Below are 17,296 nucleotides of genomic sequence, written 5' to 3'. Positions count from 1 at the left end.
TCAAACTAAAATTCATTAGGTTTTATGTATGTATGGTCATTTTTAAAGCTGATACATCATTAAAATGCTTAAGCTAAAAGTACAGCATTTCTTGTGTAGGAATAACTCAATACCTAAATAACCAGAGGTGTTGAAGAAAAAAAGCCTCATTTGCATGCCAATTTTCATTTCCTTCAACTGTTATAATTGAAGGGGATACATTTTCATCACTGCAATCAGATAGGAGGTAGGAGGTGATTTACAGAAGACAGAAGAGTCAACCTGAAACAACAGCTATGCATCTATTTAGTAAGCACCTGCGCCTGGCACATCTTTAACAAATATAGAACATTATGATCACGCCTGAGTGTGTTTACCTTTTGGAGGTCGAGAACAGAATCTCTGATAAGCAGCAATTACATCTGTCAAAAGAGAATTTCTGCTGGTCGTTGCTTGAGTTGTAGCGTATCGATAAAGCTGCAACATGACACATACAGGCATAAAAGATTTACAAGGACTTGATACAGGCATATCAAGATAAAAGATTTAAAAGGACTTCTTTTCCTAATATGGCAAAGTGAATGAAATGTTTCTCCCTTCAGCAGGTGGTTACAGATTAGCAGAGGGTATGCCCGCCCCTCCCCCCAACCCTTTAAAAGGGAGAAGTAGGGTTGCCTGGGACTGTGCCACTCTATTCCAGCAACCAAACCAGGAGACATAAATTATGATCCAGAAAACAAGAATACTTCAAAATCATGCTTAAGTTAGAACTGTGGCCCAATTACTATTCTCTACCAACACATTCACATTGGCACTATTTACTCAATTTGTAGCATTCAAAAGACAAACTGACACAGAAAATCTGCTCCTCCTTGCTGTCTTGTGTGCAGGGTCCATGAAACTGCACAAGACTATTCACCTGAAATTGTAACAGTACTGCTTGTAAATATAACACTAAATTCATCTTAGTTCCACAATAAGGAAGACATGGTCTCACACTGCTGATAATCCTTACACTAGTAACATTTGCTAAAGATATTAAATATATTGCCATCCTGGTGAGAATGCTGGTTATACAAGTCCATTACAGATACATCTCTGCTTTAAATAACATGTTTTGGGGGATCCCTGGGTGGCTCAGCAGTTTGGCACCCGCCTTCGGACCAGGGCCCGATCCTGGAGTCCTGAGATGGAGTCCCGCGTCGGGCTCCCAGCATGGAGCCTGCTTCTCCCTCTGCCTGTGTCTCTGCCTCTCTCTCTCTCACTCTCATAAATAAATAAAAATAAAATCTTAAAATAAATAAATAAATAAATAAATAAATAAATAAAATGTTTTGCTATATTTTTAAAATACAGTCTAGGTAAATCGCAATATAACATAAACTGAACAAGCTCCCTACTAAATTTTTAGGTTCACAATTAAAAGGTGCATTGGGGGAGATACATCCAAATTTGTAGATGAAAAAGGTCAAGTAATCCTATCTTTTGGCAAAGTGAAAATTCATCACCATTTTGGGGGAGAACAAACTTTTAAATACAGATGAGAACTTTTAAAGAGAAGTTCATCTGTATTAGTAACCACCAGCATTGTCTCTATGGTCTGATGAGGAAAATATAACATCACAAAACCACATGTGCTGGGTGACTATAATCAAAAAGACAATAATGGTGGGAATGTGGAAAATGTGCACAAAGGGGAGCCCTCATGCACTGTTGGTGGAAATGGGAATCAGTTCAGCCACTTTGAAAAAGTTCAGCATTCTCAAAATGTTAAAGGCAGAGTTACTACGTGATCCAGTCAGTCTGCTCCCCCCTCCAAAAAAAAAATGGAAAACTGTCCACACAAAACCTTGTACATGAATGTTCATAGCAGCATTATTCACAAGAGCCAAAAAGTAGAAACAACCCAAATGTCTACCAAGTGACAATGAAGACATAAATGTGGTATATGCAAACAATGGAATATTACTCAGTCATAAAAAAGAATTAAGCACTGATAAATACTACCACATGAATAAACTTGAAAATTTATGCCGTTAAAGGAACCAGATACAAATGGTCACACATTACATGATTTCACCCATATGAAATGTCCAAAATAGGCAAATCCATAAAGACTGCAGATTGATTAGTAGTTGCCTAGGGCTAAAGGACTGGTTGGGGAGTGACTCTAATTGGTGTTCACAGGGCTTCTTTCCGGGGTGATGAAATGTTCTGGAATTAGACAGTGGTGATGACTTGTAGAACCATGAGAATATACCAAAAACCACTGTACACTTTAAAATGATTAATTTTATGGGATGTGAATAAAAAAATTTCAACAAAAATACAAAGAATGAGCTGATTTAACTTCAAGTTAATATATAACTCTACACAGCAAAAGAGGACAGAAACACTGACATTGATCTTGTTTGACAGCAATGCTAGTCTGACAGAATTTGGAGCTTCTGTTACATTAGGCCCTCCTTGACCCCTGGGAACACTTGGCCTATGAAATAACCACTAATAATAAATAAGAATGTATCATAAGGGAATGAAGCTTTCTGATACCAAATCCATTAAGAGTTTAGATTAAAATGACCTGTTAGTCAAGATGGATAAATCAAGTCACATAGGCCCACTGAACCATCTACTCCAGGTCATGCACTGCTAAGTGGTGGAGGTCAGGACCTCAGCACCAAGCTCTACCTCTGAGAAACTCTGGAGTGTAAGGGAGAGTATGGAAGACAAATATTACAGGATAGTATAACACATCCAACAATACAAAACCTCTACGTATATGTAACAGAGGTAGCACAGAGAAGAGAGTTCAAGGGACCTAAAGGCGTTACAAGTCACATCTAGGCCTGGGATGTGAAGGATCTATAATAACCAGGCAGTGTCAGAACTTTTAATTTTGTTAAAGCTAGAAATCTGAATTTTTAAAACAATGATCTTTAACACATCTCGTATTAGGAACTTCAGTTACACATTTGTAATGGGAGAACCAACTAGTTCCCAGGGATGCCACCTTCAGGACTGAATGGATTAGTGTATGGAAAAGCACTGTTAAAATCCTATGATGATACCTACATTTAAATTATTATTTCCAATTTTTTTTAAAGATTTGAAAAAGAGAGACAGAGAGGGAGAGAGAAAGAGAGAAAGCATGAGCACCAACAGAGGGCAGAGGAAGAGGGAGAAACAGACTCTACTGAGTAGGGAGCCTGATGCAGGTCTTGATCTCAGGAACCCTAAGATCATAACCTGAGCCCAAGGCAGATGCTTAACTGACTGAGCCACCCAGGTGTCCCCCAGTTATTCTGAAAGCTATTTGAGAGTAAGGGTTGTTTACATCACTATATAAAGTAAGTCTTTATGTCACCATAAAGTACAAAGTCAGGCACAAACTAAGTACTTTATAGATATTTATTGACCAATAAACCTTCTATTTTCATAATTGTATTGACCTGGAATACTTCTAGCAATAATCCTGTAACTGCTTTTAATGCTGAGGTTATTTTCTCTAAGGGCACCATCAATAAAACTTTTCTCTGCTTATCTAATCCAAGCCCATTTAAAGGATAACATAAAAAATATCAACTTACAAAATTTAAGTTTAGAGGACCTCATTTTAGCAAGTTAGCTTTTATGTTTGACAGTATGAACATTTTTTAGATGCTTTTTCATCAGTCTTTTTTTTTTTTTTGATTTTTTTTTTAATTTTTTTATTTATTTATGATAGTCACAGAGAGAGAGAGAGGCGCAGAGACACAGGCAGAGGGAGAAGCAGGCTCCATGCACCGGGAGCCTGATGTGGGATTCGATCCCGGGTCTCCAGGATCGCGCCCCGGGCCAAAGGTAGGCGCCAAACCGCTGCGCCACCCAGGGATCCCTTTTTCATCAGTCTTATTCTTCTGAGCGTAAAACCTGAGAATGGACATGTCATATCAAAATCTTTTCCTTGGGATGTCCAGGTGGCTCAGAGGTTGAGCGTCGGCCTTTAGCCAGGGCATGATCCTGGAGTCCTGGGATCGAGTCCCGCGTCAGGCTCCCTGCATGGAGCCTGCTTCTCCCTCTCTGTGTTTCTCATGAATAAATAAATAAAATCTTTTTTTTTTTAATAAATAAAATCTTTAAAAAAAAATCTTTTTCCCAGAAAAACCGTGAGAATTATACTCTGTGCCTGACCTTTAAGAGCAGCACAGACCTAAAGGCAAATCTGTTCTTTCAGACTCTCTTGCAGGCAGCACAGTAATGCCCTAATGTCCCCAGACAGATCTTCAAAGCAACACCACGGAATGTGTCACAGATCACCAATCAGGTATTCCCATCAGCACAGGGTGCTTCCTTATACCTCAGCATCAAAGCATCACAGTACAATAGTACCACTCAAAAAAGAAAGGGCTTTAAGATAAGATTCCTGACATAAAAACTGCAAACTCACAGGGCAGATAGATCTCTACCAGCTTACTACCTGAATCCAATATTCTCTAGGGTTTAAAGGAGAGGGCAAGAAGGTAAGATGGCAACATGGATTGCAATGCACAAAACGTTAGGCCTAGTGCAAGGCAGTTGAGTAAGAAGGGGATGAAGACATTCCAAGACTGGCAAGAAAGCTTTGAAAAAAATCTTGAATGCCAGGACTATTAATACCCCCTTGTGAGGACGCCTGGGTGGCTCAGTGGTTGAACATCTACCTCCAGCTCAGGTTATCCCGGGGTCCTGAGATGGAGTCCCACATCCGGCTTCCTGCTGGGAGCCTGCTTCTCCCTCTGCCTGTGTCTCTCATGAATAAGTAAATCTTTAAAAATAATAATAACAATACCCCTTTTAAGTGGAGAGGCTGAGATAATTTCCTCAAGGGCATCTTGCTAGTAAGTGACAGCTTCCCGTGACTGACTCCAGGCCTTAACCACTATGCTCTTTTGCCCCGTGCCTCTAAGTAAACCACCGCAAGGCTGGTCTCTAAAAAACCGGTAGAATGCAGGAGAGACTGTGTTGCTGAAATAGCCGATACCGACTACCCATTACACGAACTTGACAGATTATGGCCGCGGTTCCGTAAGAGCACACTATCATCACTTCAGGAAAGCGGACTAGCACAGCTCACACGGTGCAGCCCTGTATATGGTTACCACCAAAAGAGCCTCCTCCCGAGGACAGGCTTTCTTATGCAACAAAACACACATTCTCTAATCTGAGGAAGTGATGTCATTAATAGCCACAGTTCCTATGTATTACCTACTACATGCCAGACCCAGAATGCCCCATTCAACAGATGAGAAACGGAAGCTCAGTGAACTGGAGTAGCTTACCCTCAAATCCTGTGCTTTTCGTTAAATCATGCTCACGCTGTGACCCTTAAAACAAATGCACAACACCTGCTATCTTCCAACACCGTGAAAGCAGGTGAAAGAAAGCAACTTATGCTGGAGATATGATTGAGTTCCTTAACGTCGTGAGGTCTCGGCTGCTCTATCTCTAAAATGGGTTCGCCCTGAATGAAGTCGGAGGACTGTCCCAGAGGATCTTTTTGAAGCTCCCTTACGCACGAGTATCTGGTTCTGCTTTCAGAAATCCAATCCCACAGCCAGGGTTTGACATGCACCGCGTGCTTACGGGGACCACGGGGTAAACCAGCTGCAAGGCTGGGCGCCCCGGCACTGAAGGCGCGGCGCACGCGGCCCATCACCGCGGGGAACCGCCCTGGACGCCCGGACTGCCGCGAGCGCGCCCAGGGGCCGGTGACCTTGACGCCCTGCTCTCCCGGGCCGGAAGCAGGCCCAAGGGCCGGGTCGGGCCGGGCCGGGCCGGGGGCGGAGGGCGCTGGGACTCACCGTCCGGAGGCAGGACCGCTCGCTGGGGCCCATGCGGACGCCAGCCAGGAGCAGCGGGGGCAGGCCGCGCTGCCAGCAGCCTCCCCGGCCCCACAGCCGCAGGCAGCGGTGCGCCATGGCCGCCGGCGCCACCCGCTCGGGCCCGGGCGCTGCGCAGGCGCGGCTCTGCGGCCCGCGGCCGGCGGGCGGGCAGCGACGGGTAGCCCGGGACGGCGGGAGGCAGCTCAGAGCAGAGTCAGCAAACGGCGCGGCGGGACCCCAGATCACAGGTGAGCCCACGTTTCGACGCGCGCGTCTTCTCCCGGCCCCGCCCCCCGGCGTGCTGACGTCAGCCGTAGAGCGGGCGCCCGGGTCGAGGGCGGCTCCTCCGGCTCGGGAAAGTCTGCGCTCCACGGGGCGGAGGTGGGGTCTGAGGAGGAGGAGCGTGGAAGCCGAGCGAGGGCGGTGGGCGAGGCAGACGGGGCGGGGCGTAGGGTGGAGGCGGGGCCTAAGGGGAGGAGCGCGAGGGTGCTGGGCGTGGCAGAGGTGGAGCGCGGGGCGGGGCTGAGACGGGGCGGAAAGGAAGGAGGGCGAGCGGGGGGCGGGGCTGGGAGCGGGCCCTGCCGGGAGCTGCGGGGAGAGAGCCGCGGAGGCTGCTGGGGCACACGTGGACCTTGCCGGTTGGGCTCTAGGCCGTTTTCGGCGCTTTAGGCATTCACACTCAGTGTGTCCCTCGCGAACTATTTTGTTGGGCGCCTAGTCTGTGGCGGCATCGCCCCAGGCTCTGCAGATGCTAAAGCCCCCGTAGCCAACCCAGCAATCCCACAGCGGTGTACTACATGCAGTGGTAAGGCGGGGAGCCTGGGCCCTCGGGAGCCGCTTCAGAGAGAAATGATGCTCGGATGAACGCGGTGCATCTGCACGCTGTTTCGCACACCTCGGCTGTGGAGTACAGAGAGGACCTCAGAGCCGAGTTTTACATGTCAGGTTTCTATGAGCTCTGCCAGGAGTATGTATGATATGAATGGTGGTTGATGTTAGAGATGGGGAGGAAAAGGAAAGGCAGGAGGTGACGCTGAAAGGGTGAAAGCTAAAAGGTGGCATCAGAAATTTATTCTTATATGCACATATGCAAGCAGGAGAAAAAATCTGGAAGAACAGACACTAAAATGGTAAGGAATTTCTCACCTGCCACAGTGGCAAAATCCAAAATATTGACAACTCACTCTGCAGGCAGGCATTCTCAGAAATAACTGGTGGCCACGCAGAGTGCTGAAAACCTATAGAAGGGTTTTGGCAATGTCTGCCTCAATGTCAAATGGATGTATTCTTTAACCTCGATACTGCATTTTTGGAAATGGGCTCTAAAGATGAGCCTGCACACATATAAAGTGCTGTGAGCACAAAATTAATAATTATAGCACTGCTTGTAGTCCTAATTATTGTCTTTCTCTGCCTTATTTCACTTACATAATACTAAGTCCATGCATGTTGTTGCAAATGGTGAAATTTCACTTTTTTACACCTGAATAATATACCAGTGTGTGTATATAGATACACACACATGCATCTTTATCATGTATATATACACGATATATATATATACACACATCTTTATCCATTCATCTATCAATGGACACTTGAGTTGCTAACGTCTTAGCTATTATAAATAATGCTGCAATGAATATAAGTGTGCATATATCTCTTCCAATTGATGTTTTGCTTTCTTTGACTAATGCCTAGAGGTAGAATTGCTGGATCACATGGTATTTCCATTTTTAATTTTTGAGGAACTCCACACCATTTTCCACAGTGGCTGCACCAGTTTACATTCCCACTAACAGTGTGCAAGGATTCCTTTTTCTGCACATCCTCACCAACACATATTATTTTTTGTTTTTTGTTTTTGATAATAACCAATCTGACAGATATGAGATGATATCTCATTGAGGTTTTGATTTTCATTTCCCTGATAATTAGTGATTTTGAACATCTTTTCATGTACCTGTTGGCCATCTGTATGTCTTCTTTGAAGAAATGCCTATTCGAGTCTTCTGCCCATTTTTTAATCGGGTTATTTGGTTTTTTTTTTTTAAATATTAGATTGGGTAACTTCCTCATATATTTTGGATATTAACTGCTAATCAGATGTATGACTTTCAAATATCTTCTCCCATTTACTAGTTACCTTTTCATTTTGTTGATGGTTTCCTTCACTGTGCAAAAGCTTTTTAGTTTCACGTAATCCCATTTATTTATTTATTTATTTTAGATTTTGTTGCCCTTTCGCCTACGGTTACAGGTCCAAACAAATATTGCTAAGGTTGATGTCAAAGAGCTTACTGCCTATAATTTCTTCTAGGAGTTTTATGGTTTTAGGTCTTGTATTCGAGTCTTTAATCCATTTTGAGTTTATTTTTGTACATAGTGTATAGTAATCCACTTTCATTCTTTTACATGTAGCTGTCCAGTTTTCCCACCACCATTTATTGAAGAGACTGTCTTTTCCCTTTCATATATTCTTGCCTCCTTTGTCATAGATTAATTGATGATACGTGTATGTTGTTTTTTTCTGGGCTCTATATTCTATTCCATTGATCTATGTCTGTTTTTGTGCCAGTACGAAGCTGTTTTGATTACCATAGTTTTGTAGTATAATTTGAAATCAGGAAGTGTTATACCTACACCTTTGTTCTTCTTTCTCAAGGTTGTTTTGGCTATTTGGGGTCTTCATGGTTCTATAAAATTTTTAGAATTGGTTTTTCTCGGGCACCCCCGGTGGCGCAGCGGTTTAGCGCCGCCTGCAGCCCGGAGTCTGATCCTGGAGACCCAGGATCAAGTCCCGCGTCGGGTTCTCTGCATGGAGCCCGCTTCTCCCTCTGCCTGTGTCTCTGCCTCTCAGTCTCTCTCTCTAAATAAATAAATAAATTTAAAAAATACTTATAAAAACAAAAAAAGAATTGGTTTTTCTCTGTTCAAAATGCTACTGGTATTCTGATGGGATTACATTGAATCTGTAGATTGCTTTGGGTAGTATGAACATTTTTTCTTTTTTAAAAAATGTTAATTTCAAAAATAAATAAATAAATAAAAATGTTAATTTCGGTATAGTTAACATGCAGTGTTACATTAGTTTCAAGGGTACAATATAGTGCTTAAACAATTCCATAAGTCACCCAGTACTCATCATAGCAAGTGCACTCCTTAATCCCCATCACCTACTTTGCCCATCCCCCCATGTAGTATGGACATTTAAAGAACATCAATTCTTCCAATCCATGAGCATGGAATATCTTTCCATTTGTGTCATCTTTAATTTCTTTCTTCAATGTATTATAATTTTCAAAGTACAAGTATTTTGTTTCACTTCCTTGGTTAAATTTATTCCTAGGTATTTTACTATTTTGGTGCAATTTTAAATGAGATTTTTTTCTTAAATTTTCTTTTTGATAGCTCATTAATAGTATGTTTAAATGCAACCAATTTCTTCCTGTTGTTTTTGTATCCTGAGCTTTACTGAAATCATTTATTAGTTCCAATAGTGTGTGTGTGTGTGTGTGTGTGTGTGTGTGTGGCATCTTTAGGGTTTTCTTTTTTTCTTAAGATTTTATTTATTTATTTGACACACACAGAGAGAGAGAGAGAGAGAGAGAGAGAGAGAGAGAGAGAGAACAAGCAGGAGGGCGGCAGGCAGAGGGAGAGGGAGAAGCATGCTTGATCCCAGGACCCTGGGATCATGACCTGAGCTGAAGGCAGATGCCTAACCAACTGAGCCACCCAGGCGCCCCTGTCTTCTCTATGTATACTATCATGTAATCTACAGATAGTGATAATAGTTTTACTTCTTCCCTTCCAGTTTTGATGCCTTCTATTTCATTTTATTTCCTAATTCTTGTGGCTAAGACTTCCAATACTGTGTTGAGTAAAAGTGATGAGAGCAGGTATTCCTGTCTTGTTCCTCATCTTAGAGAAGAAGCTTTTTTAGCTTTTCCCCCATTGAATACAATGTTAGCTGTAGGTTTGTCATATATGGCCTTTATTATATTGAGATACATTTCTTCTTTGTTATATTGATATACCCACTTTGCTTCTCCCATACACATTATATTGAGGTGCATTCTTTTATACCCCCTTTATCACAAATGAATGTTTAATTTTATCAAATGCTGTTTTCTGCATCTATTGAGGTTTATTTCCTTCGTTTTTTTTAATGTAGTTTATCAAATTGATTGATTTGTAGATGTTGAACAACCCTTACATCCCTGGAATAAATCCTATTTGATCATGGTTTATGCTCCTTTTAATGTATTGTTGAATTCAGTGTGCTAGTATTTTGTTGAGGATTTTTGCACCTATGTTCATCAGGACTATTGGCCTGTAGTTCTCTTCTTTTGCATGGTGTCTTAGTATTTGGTATCAGGGTAATGCTGGCTTCATAAAGTGAGTTTGGAGTTCATAAAGTCTTTGATTTTTTGGAGTAATTTGGAAAGAACAACTACTAATGCTTTTCTTAATATTTAGCAGAATTCATCTGTGAAGCTTTCTGGTCCTGGACTTTTGTTTTTCAGGAGTTTTTATTTTTTATTTTTTATTTTTTTTGGTTTTCAGGAGTTTTTAAATTACTGCTTTTATGTCATTACTTATAATTGTTATTACTATTCAGATTTTTAATTTCTTCATGATTCAGCCTTGGGAAGTTGCATGTTTCTAGGAATTTACCATTTCTTCTTGATTGTCCAATTTGTTGGCATATAATTTTTCATCATAACTTCTTATAATTCTTTGTATTTCTGAGATATCCATTATAATTTCACCTCATTCATTTCTGATTTTATTTATTTCATTCCTCTCTTTTTTTTCTTGATGAGTCTGGCTAGAGTATTGTTGATTATATTTATCTTTTCAATGGATCAGGTTTCAGTTTCTTTGATCTTTTCTATTTTTTTTTTAAATCTCTATTTATTTCTGCTCTGATCTTTATTATTTCCTTCCTTCCACTAATTATAGGCTTTGTTTGTCTTTTTATAATTCCTTTAAGATGTAAGCCTAGAGGGATGCCTGGGTGGCTCAGCGGTTTAGCACCTGCCTTTGGCCCAGGGTGTGATCCTGGAGTCCTAGGATCGGGTCCCACATTGGGCTCCCTGCATGACACCTGCTTCTCCCTCTTCCTGTGTGTCTCTGCTTCTCTGTGTGTGTGTGTCTCTCATGAATAAATAAAATCTTTAAAAAAAATAAGATGGAAGCTTAGATTGTTTACTTGGGATTTTTTTCTTCTTTCTTGTGGTAGGCATGTATCGCTATAAACTTCTCTCTTAGAACTGTTTTTGCTGCATCCCATAGATTTTACAAAGTTGTGTTCCATTTTTCTTTCTCAAGGTATTTTCTGGTTTCCTCTCAACCCATTTGTTGTTTGGTAACATGTTATTTAGTATTCATGTGTTTGTGGTTTTTCCAGTTTTCTTCTCATAACTGACTTCTAGTTTCATACTGCTATAATGGGTAAAAAGATATTTGATATAGCACCAACTTTTTTAAATGAGAGAAACTTCTGCTCCCTTACAACAAGGAGCAATAGGGCCTGAAACAACTGGAAGGGAGGAAAGACAAAATACATGAAATACAATTTTTAAGACATTAGACCTCAGGCAATGAAAGACAGTAATTGCTGAGAGATAGGGGACAAACAAGGTGAGCCCTAGGATTACCCCACCCTATCATAGGAGACAGTCTCCAGGCAATGAAGTACAGAGGGAAAACCAGGCAGAGCCTAGTGGTTTTCCTGAGTTGAAGATATGGATCCAGGAACCTGTGAAGATCCATAATGCGGAGAAAAATGAGCAAAGAAAATTAACCCCAAAATGATACAAGTGATAGAATTAGTAGACAGGGACACATAACAGAGATATTATAACTATCTTCTGTTATAATTTTATGTCTCTTGCTGCATCTGCAAGAAACTAGAGGAAAGATTGAACATATTAAATAGATACTTGAAACTCAAAAATATAAAAATTAAATTGAACATCTAGGGATGAAAATTACAATGTCTGAGATGAAAAATACACTGAATGGGATTAATGGCAGATTATGTTGCAGAAGAAAAGATTAGTGAATTTAAAGACATAACAATAGGGGCACCTGGGTGGCTCAGTAGGTTAAGCGTCTGTCTTTGGTTTGGGTCCTGGTCCCGGAGCCTGGGGATTGAGCACTGTGTTGGGCTTCCTGCTCAGCAGGGAGCCTGCTTCTTTCTCTGCTGTTCCCTCTGTTTGTGCTCTTTCTCTCTGTGAAATAAATAAATAAAATCTTTTTGGGGAAAAAAGGCATAACCATAGAAACTCTCCAATATAAAACAGAGAAGAAAAGAGACTGAACAACAAAAATTAACAAAACATCAGTAAATTGTGGAATTACTGATTTAATATGTATGTAATTAGAGTTCCCAAAGGAAAAGACAGAAAAGGAGGGACAGAAAAAAATATTTGAAGAAATAATGACCAGAAACTTTTTAGACCTTATGAAAACTGTAAACCCATAGATCTAAGAAACCCAATGAATCATGAGCACAAGAGACATGGAGAAAGCTACAGCAAGGCACAACATAATTGCTCAATACTAGCAACTTAAAAGATCTTAAAATCATCCATAGAAGGAAAATATAGGTACAGAGGAACAAAGGTAAGGTTGATAGCTTGCGGGGAATAATAAAAGCCAAAAGATATCAAAGAACAATATGTTTGAAGAACAGTATCTTTGAAGTATGATTTTTTTGATTGTCAACTGAAAATTCTTTATCCAGTTAAAATAGCTTTAGAAACAAAGGCAAATTAAGGACTTTTCCAGGCAAACAATAGCTGAAAGAATTCATCACAAGATCTACTGAAACAAATGATAAAAGAAGTCCTTTCTGCAGAAGGAAAGGTGTTTCAGATGGAAATCTAGATCTACACAAAAGAATGAAGAGCACAGGAGAGGGTAACTACATACTTAAATAAAAAGAGGGTTTTTTCTTATTATTTTAATATTTTAAAAAGATGTTCTATTGTTAAAGTAAAAATAATAAGAATGTATTCTGGATGACCAGAATGACCGGCAGCCTGGGTGGCTCAGCGGTTTAGCACCACCTTCAGCCCAGAGCGTGATCCTGGAGATCTGGGATGGAGTCCCACGTCAGGCTCCTTATAAGGAGCCTGCTTCTCCCTCTGCCTGTGTCTCGTCTCTGCCTCTCTCTCTCTCTCTCTCTGTGTGTGTGTGCCTATGAATAAATAAATAAAAATCTTAAAAAAAAAAACATACATAGATGTAAAATGTATGGTCACAAAAGGAGAATGGCCCAGAGGTGAAAAATGGGCATATAATGTTGCAATGTCTTTTTTTGTTGTTGTTTTTAAGATTTTATTTATTTATTCATGAGAGGAAGAGAGAGAGAGAGAGAGAGAGAGAGGCAGAGACATAGGAAAAAGGAGAAGCAGGCTCCTTGCAATGAGCCCGATATGGGACTCAATCCCAGGACCCTGGGATCATGATCTGAGCTGAAGGAATACACTCAACCACTGAGCCACCCAGGCGTCCCAATGTTCTAATACTATGTGCAGAGAGGTATGTTATCATGATATTACATTGTGATAAGTTAAAGATGTATATTGTAAAACCTAAAATGACCACAAAAATAACATAACAAAGAGTTATAGCTAAAAAGTCAACAGAAGAGATAGAATAAAAGAATACTCAATCCAAAAGAAGGGGGAAGAAAGGCAAGAAAGAGAACAAAGAAGAGTTAAAACAAAGAGAAAGCAAATTGCAAGATGGGACATTTAAAATCAATGATATCATTATGCCTGGGTGGCTCAATACTTGAGCATCTGCCTTCAGCTCAGGTTGTAATCCCAGGGTCCCAGGATCCCCACAGAGAGCCTGCTTCTAATTCTGCCTATGCCTCTGCCTCTCTCTATCTCTCATGACTAAATAAATAAAATCTTTTTTAAAAATCAATCATATCAATAATCATATTAAGTGTAAATTGTACAGCCTAATTTAGAGGCAGAGATTTTCAGAATAGCTAAAAAAAAAAAAAAAATTCAATCGTATCTGCATACAGAAAACCACTTTATTTATTTATTTTTTAAGATTTTATTTATTTAGGGGATCCCTGGGTGGCGCAGCGGTTTGGCGCCTGCCTTTGGCCCAGGGCGCGATCCTGGAGACCCGGGATCGAGTCCCACATCGGGCTCCTGGTGCATGGAGCCTGCTTCTCCCTCTGCCTGTGTCTCTGCCTCTCTCTCTCTCTCTCTGTGACTATCATAAATAAATAAAACTAAAAAAAAAAAAAAAAGATTTTATTTATTTATTCATGAGAGACACAGAGAGGCAGAGACATAGGCTGAGGGATAAGCAGGCTCCCTGTGGGGAGTCTGATGCAAGACTCAATCCCAGGACTCCGGAATCACACCCTGAGCTGAAGGCAGACGCTCAACCACTGAGCCACCCAGGTGCCCCAAGAAACCCACCTTAAATATAAAGGCAAATTGGGACACGTGGGTGGGTCAGCCGTTGAGCATCTGCTTTGGCATAGGGCATGATCCCAGAGTCCCTATTTTTGGAGAAAGGAGATGATAAAGGTTAAACTAGTTCATAAGGGTGAAGCCCTAATCTAATAGGGCTAGTGCCCTTACAAGAAGAGGAAGAGACACCAAAATTTTCTTTTTTCCATTATGTGAGGACACAGCAGGAAGGTGGCCATTTGCAAACCTAGAGAATTCTCATCAGGAATTTAATCTTCCAGATCCTTAATCTTAGACTTTCCAGCCTCCTGAACATTGAGAAAATTAATTTATTTAAGCCACACAGTCTGTGGTATTTTTTTAAAACAGCCCAATTTGACTAAAATCTGAACACTGAAAGCTGCTCAGATTTGCTAAGAAACATTAAAGACCTAAATAAATGGAGATATATGGCATGTTCATGGATTGGGAAATTCATTATTGTTAAGATGTCAATTGTCTCCCAAATTAATCTCTATGTTCAATGTATACCCAATCAAAATCCCTGCAGGATTAGAAATTCCCTGGAGGATTAGAAATTGACAAACTGACTCTAAAATTAATTAGAAATGCAAAAAGCCTGAATTAAAACAACTTTGAAAGAGAGCAAAATTGGGAGACCAATACTATTTAACTTCAAGATTTATATTAAAGGTACGTAGTCAAGATGGTGGGTAGTGGTATTGATATAGACAAATAGATCTATAGGATGGAACAGAGTTCAGAAATACACACACATATGCATGGTAAATTGATTTTCAATAAAGTAATAAAGCTAATTCATTAGAAAAAGAACAGACTTTTCAATAAATGGTCCTGGAAAATTTGGATATCCACATGCAAAATGAATGGCATTTGAATCATAATTCACAGCATAATGAAAACTTGACTCAAAATGAATCATAAATCTAAAACCCCAAATTATAAAACTTCTGGCAGAAAAAAATACTTTTAAATCTTCATAATGCTGGGACGCCTAGGTGGCTCAGCGGTTAGGCGTCTGCCCTCAGCTCAGGGCATGATCCTGCTGTCCCGGGGTTTGAGTTCCCCATTGGGCTCCCTGCATTAAGCCTGCTTCTCCCTCTGCCTCTGTCTCTACCTCTCTCTGTGTGTGTGTCTTTCATGAATAAATAAATAAAATCTTTTAAAAAATCTTCATGATGTTGAGTTAGGCAAAGATTTCTTGGATATAACATCAAAAGTATGGTCTATAAAAGAAAATTTAATAAATTGGTCTTCATCAAAATTGAGAACTTTGGATTTTTGAAAGAATGAACAGATCGTTAAAAGAATGAGAAGACAAGGCATGTACCAGGAGAAAATATTAGCAAATCACTTAATAGAAACCGTTCCTTAGGAAGCCCAGACATTGGGAGTGCCATTGGTTCAGTTGTTTGAATGTCTGACTCTTGATATCAGTTCCAGTCTTAATCTCAGGGTTGTGAGTTTGGGCCCCACATTGGACTCCACACTGGGTGTGGAACCTACTTTAAAAAGAAGAAGAAGCAGCCCAGACATTGGACTTATGGAAAAGACTTTATTTATTCTTTCATTTATGTATGTATGTGAGAGAGAGAAAGAGAGAAGTGGGAAAGGAGGAGGGGCACAAGGGAGAGGGAGAGAGAATCTTAAGCAGACTCTCCACTGAATGTGGAGCCTGATGCAGGGCTTGATCTCACAACACTAAGATCATGATCTGAGCTGAAATCAAGAGTAAGGCACCTAACCAACCAAGTCACCAAGCACCTGCTTTTTTTTTTTTTATTTAAATTTTAGTGAATATACAGTGCAATATTGGTTTCTGGAATAGAATTCAGTGGTTTATCATTTATATACAACTCCCAGTGCTCATCACAAGTGCCCTGTTTAATACCCATCACCCTGACCACCTCCCACCATCAACCCTCAGTATGTTATATATTGTTAAAAGTCTCTTGTGGAGGGCACTGGGGTGGCTCAGTCAATAAGCATCTGACTGCAGATTTTGGTTCAGGTCATGATCTCAGGGTCCTGGGATGGACCTCTGTGTTAGGCTCTGTGCTCAGCAGGGAGTCTGCCTGAGGATTCTCTCTCCTAGTGCCTCTACTCTTCCCCTCAGCTTGTGCAAACACATACGTGCATGCGTGTGTGTGTGTGTGTGTGTGCGCTCTCTCTCTCTCTCCAATAAATAAATAAATCTTTTTGAAAAAGAGTCTCTTATGGTTGCTTCCCTCTCTCTTTTCTCTTTCCCCCCCTTCCCATATGTTCATCTGTTTTGTTTCTTAAGTTCCATATATGAGTGAGATCATGTGGTATTTGTCTTTTTCTGACTGATTTATTCTGCTTAGCACAATATACTATAACTCCATCCACATCATTGCAAAGGTTAAGATTTCTTTTTTCTTTTTTTTTTTTTTTTTGATGACTGAGTAAAATTCCACTGCAAATACATATACCATATCTTTGTATCCATTCATCAGTTGATAGGCATTCAAGCTCTTTCTATAGTTTTGCTATTGTTGATAATGGTGTTGTCAACATTGAAATGCATGTACCCCTTTGAATCTGTTTTTGTATCCTTCACTTAAATACCCAGTAGTGTAATTTGCTAGGTCATAGGGTAGTCTAACTTTTTGAGGAAGCTCCATACTTTTCTGCAGAGTGGCTGCACCAGTTTGCATTCCTACCAAGAGTGCAGGAGGGTTTCCCCCTTTCTCATCCTTGCCAACACCTTTGTTTCCCTTGTTAATCTTAGCCGTTCTGATAGGTATGAGGTGTTATCTCATTGTGATTTTGATTTATAATTCCTTGATGATGAGTGGTGTTGAGAATCTTGTTTGGAAAAGTGTCTAGTCACATCTTCTGCTCATTTCTTAGCTGGATTATTTGGGTTTTTTTGGGTTTTGAGTTTGATAAATTCTTTCTAGATTTTGGATATGTCACTTGCAAATATCTTCTCCTATTCTGTAGGCTGCCTTTTAGTTTTGTTGTTTCCTTTGCTGT

The 17,296-nt window shown here is 40.5% G+C and overlaps 1 protein-coding gene across 2 annotated transcripts in view; it reads right to left on the bottom strand.

The window, feature by feature from the left end:
- Positions 1–6,127, bottom strand: part of AFG3L2 (AFG3 like matrix AAA peptidase subunit 2) — a 38,985-nt gene extending 32,858 nt beyond the window's left edge. The window contains exons 1-2 of one of the 2 annotated variants that reach the window (XM_041752470.1): positions 5,799–6,127; positions 357–456 (exon numbers count right to left, since the gene is read on the bottom strand). In XM_041752470.1, the coding sequence (XP_041608404.1) occupies positions 357–456; positions 5,799–5,915 (217 nt within the window). In that variant the 5' untranslated portion in view covers positions 5,916–6,127. Of the gene's footprint in view, positions 1–356; positions 462–5,798 lie in introns of those variants that run through there. The other variant, XM_041753257.1, reaches the window with a different exon arrangement.
- Between the last annotated feature and the right edge of the window lie 11,169 nt (positions 6,128–17,296).

The sequence above is a fragment of the Vulpes lagopus genome, chromosome 1, assembly GCF_018345385.1.
Source record: "Vulpes lagopus strain Blue_001 chromosome 1, ASM1834538v1, whole genome shotgun sequence".
Lineage (NCBI taxonomy): Eukaryota > Metazoa > Chordata > Mammalia > Carnivora > Canidae > Vulpes > Vulpes lagopus.
This window is presented reverse-complemented; position numbering and strand designations above follow the sequence as displayed.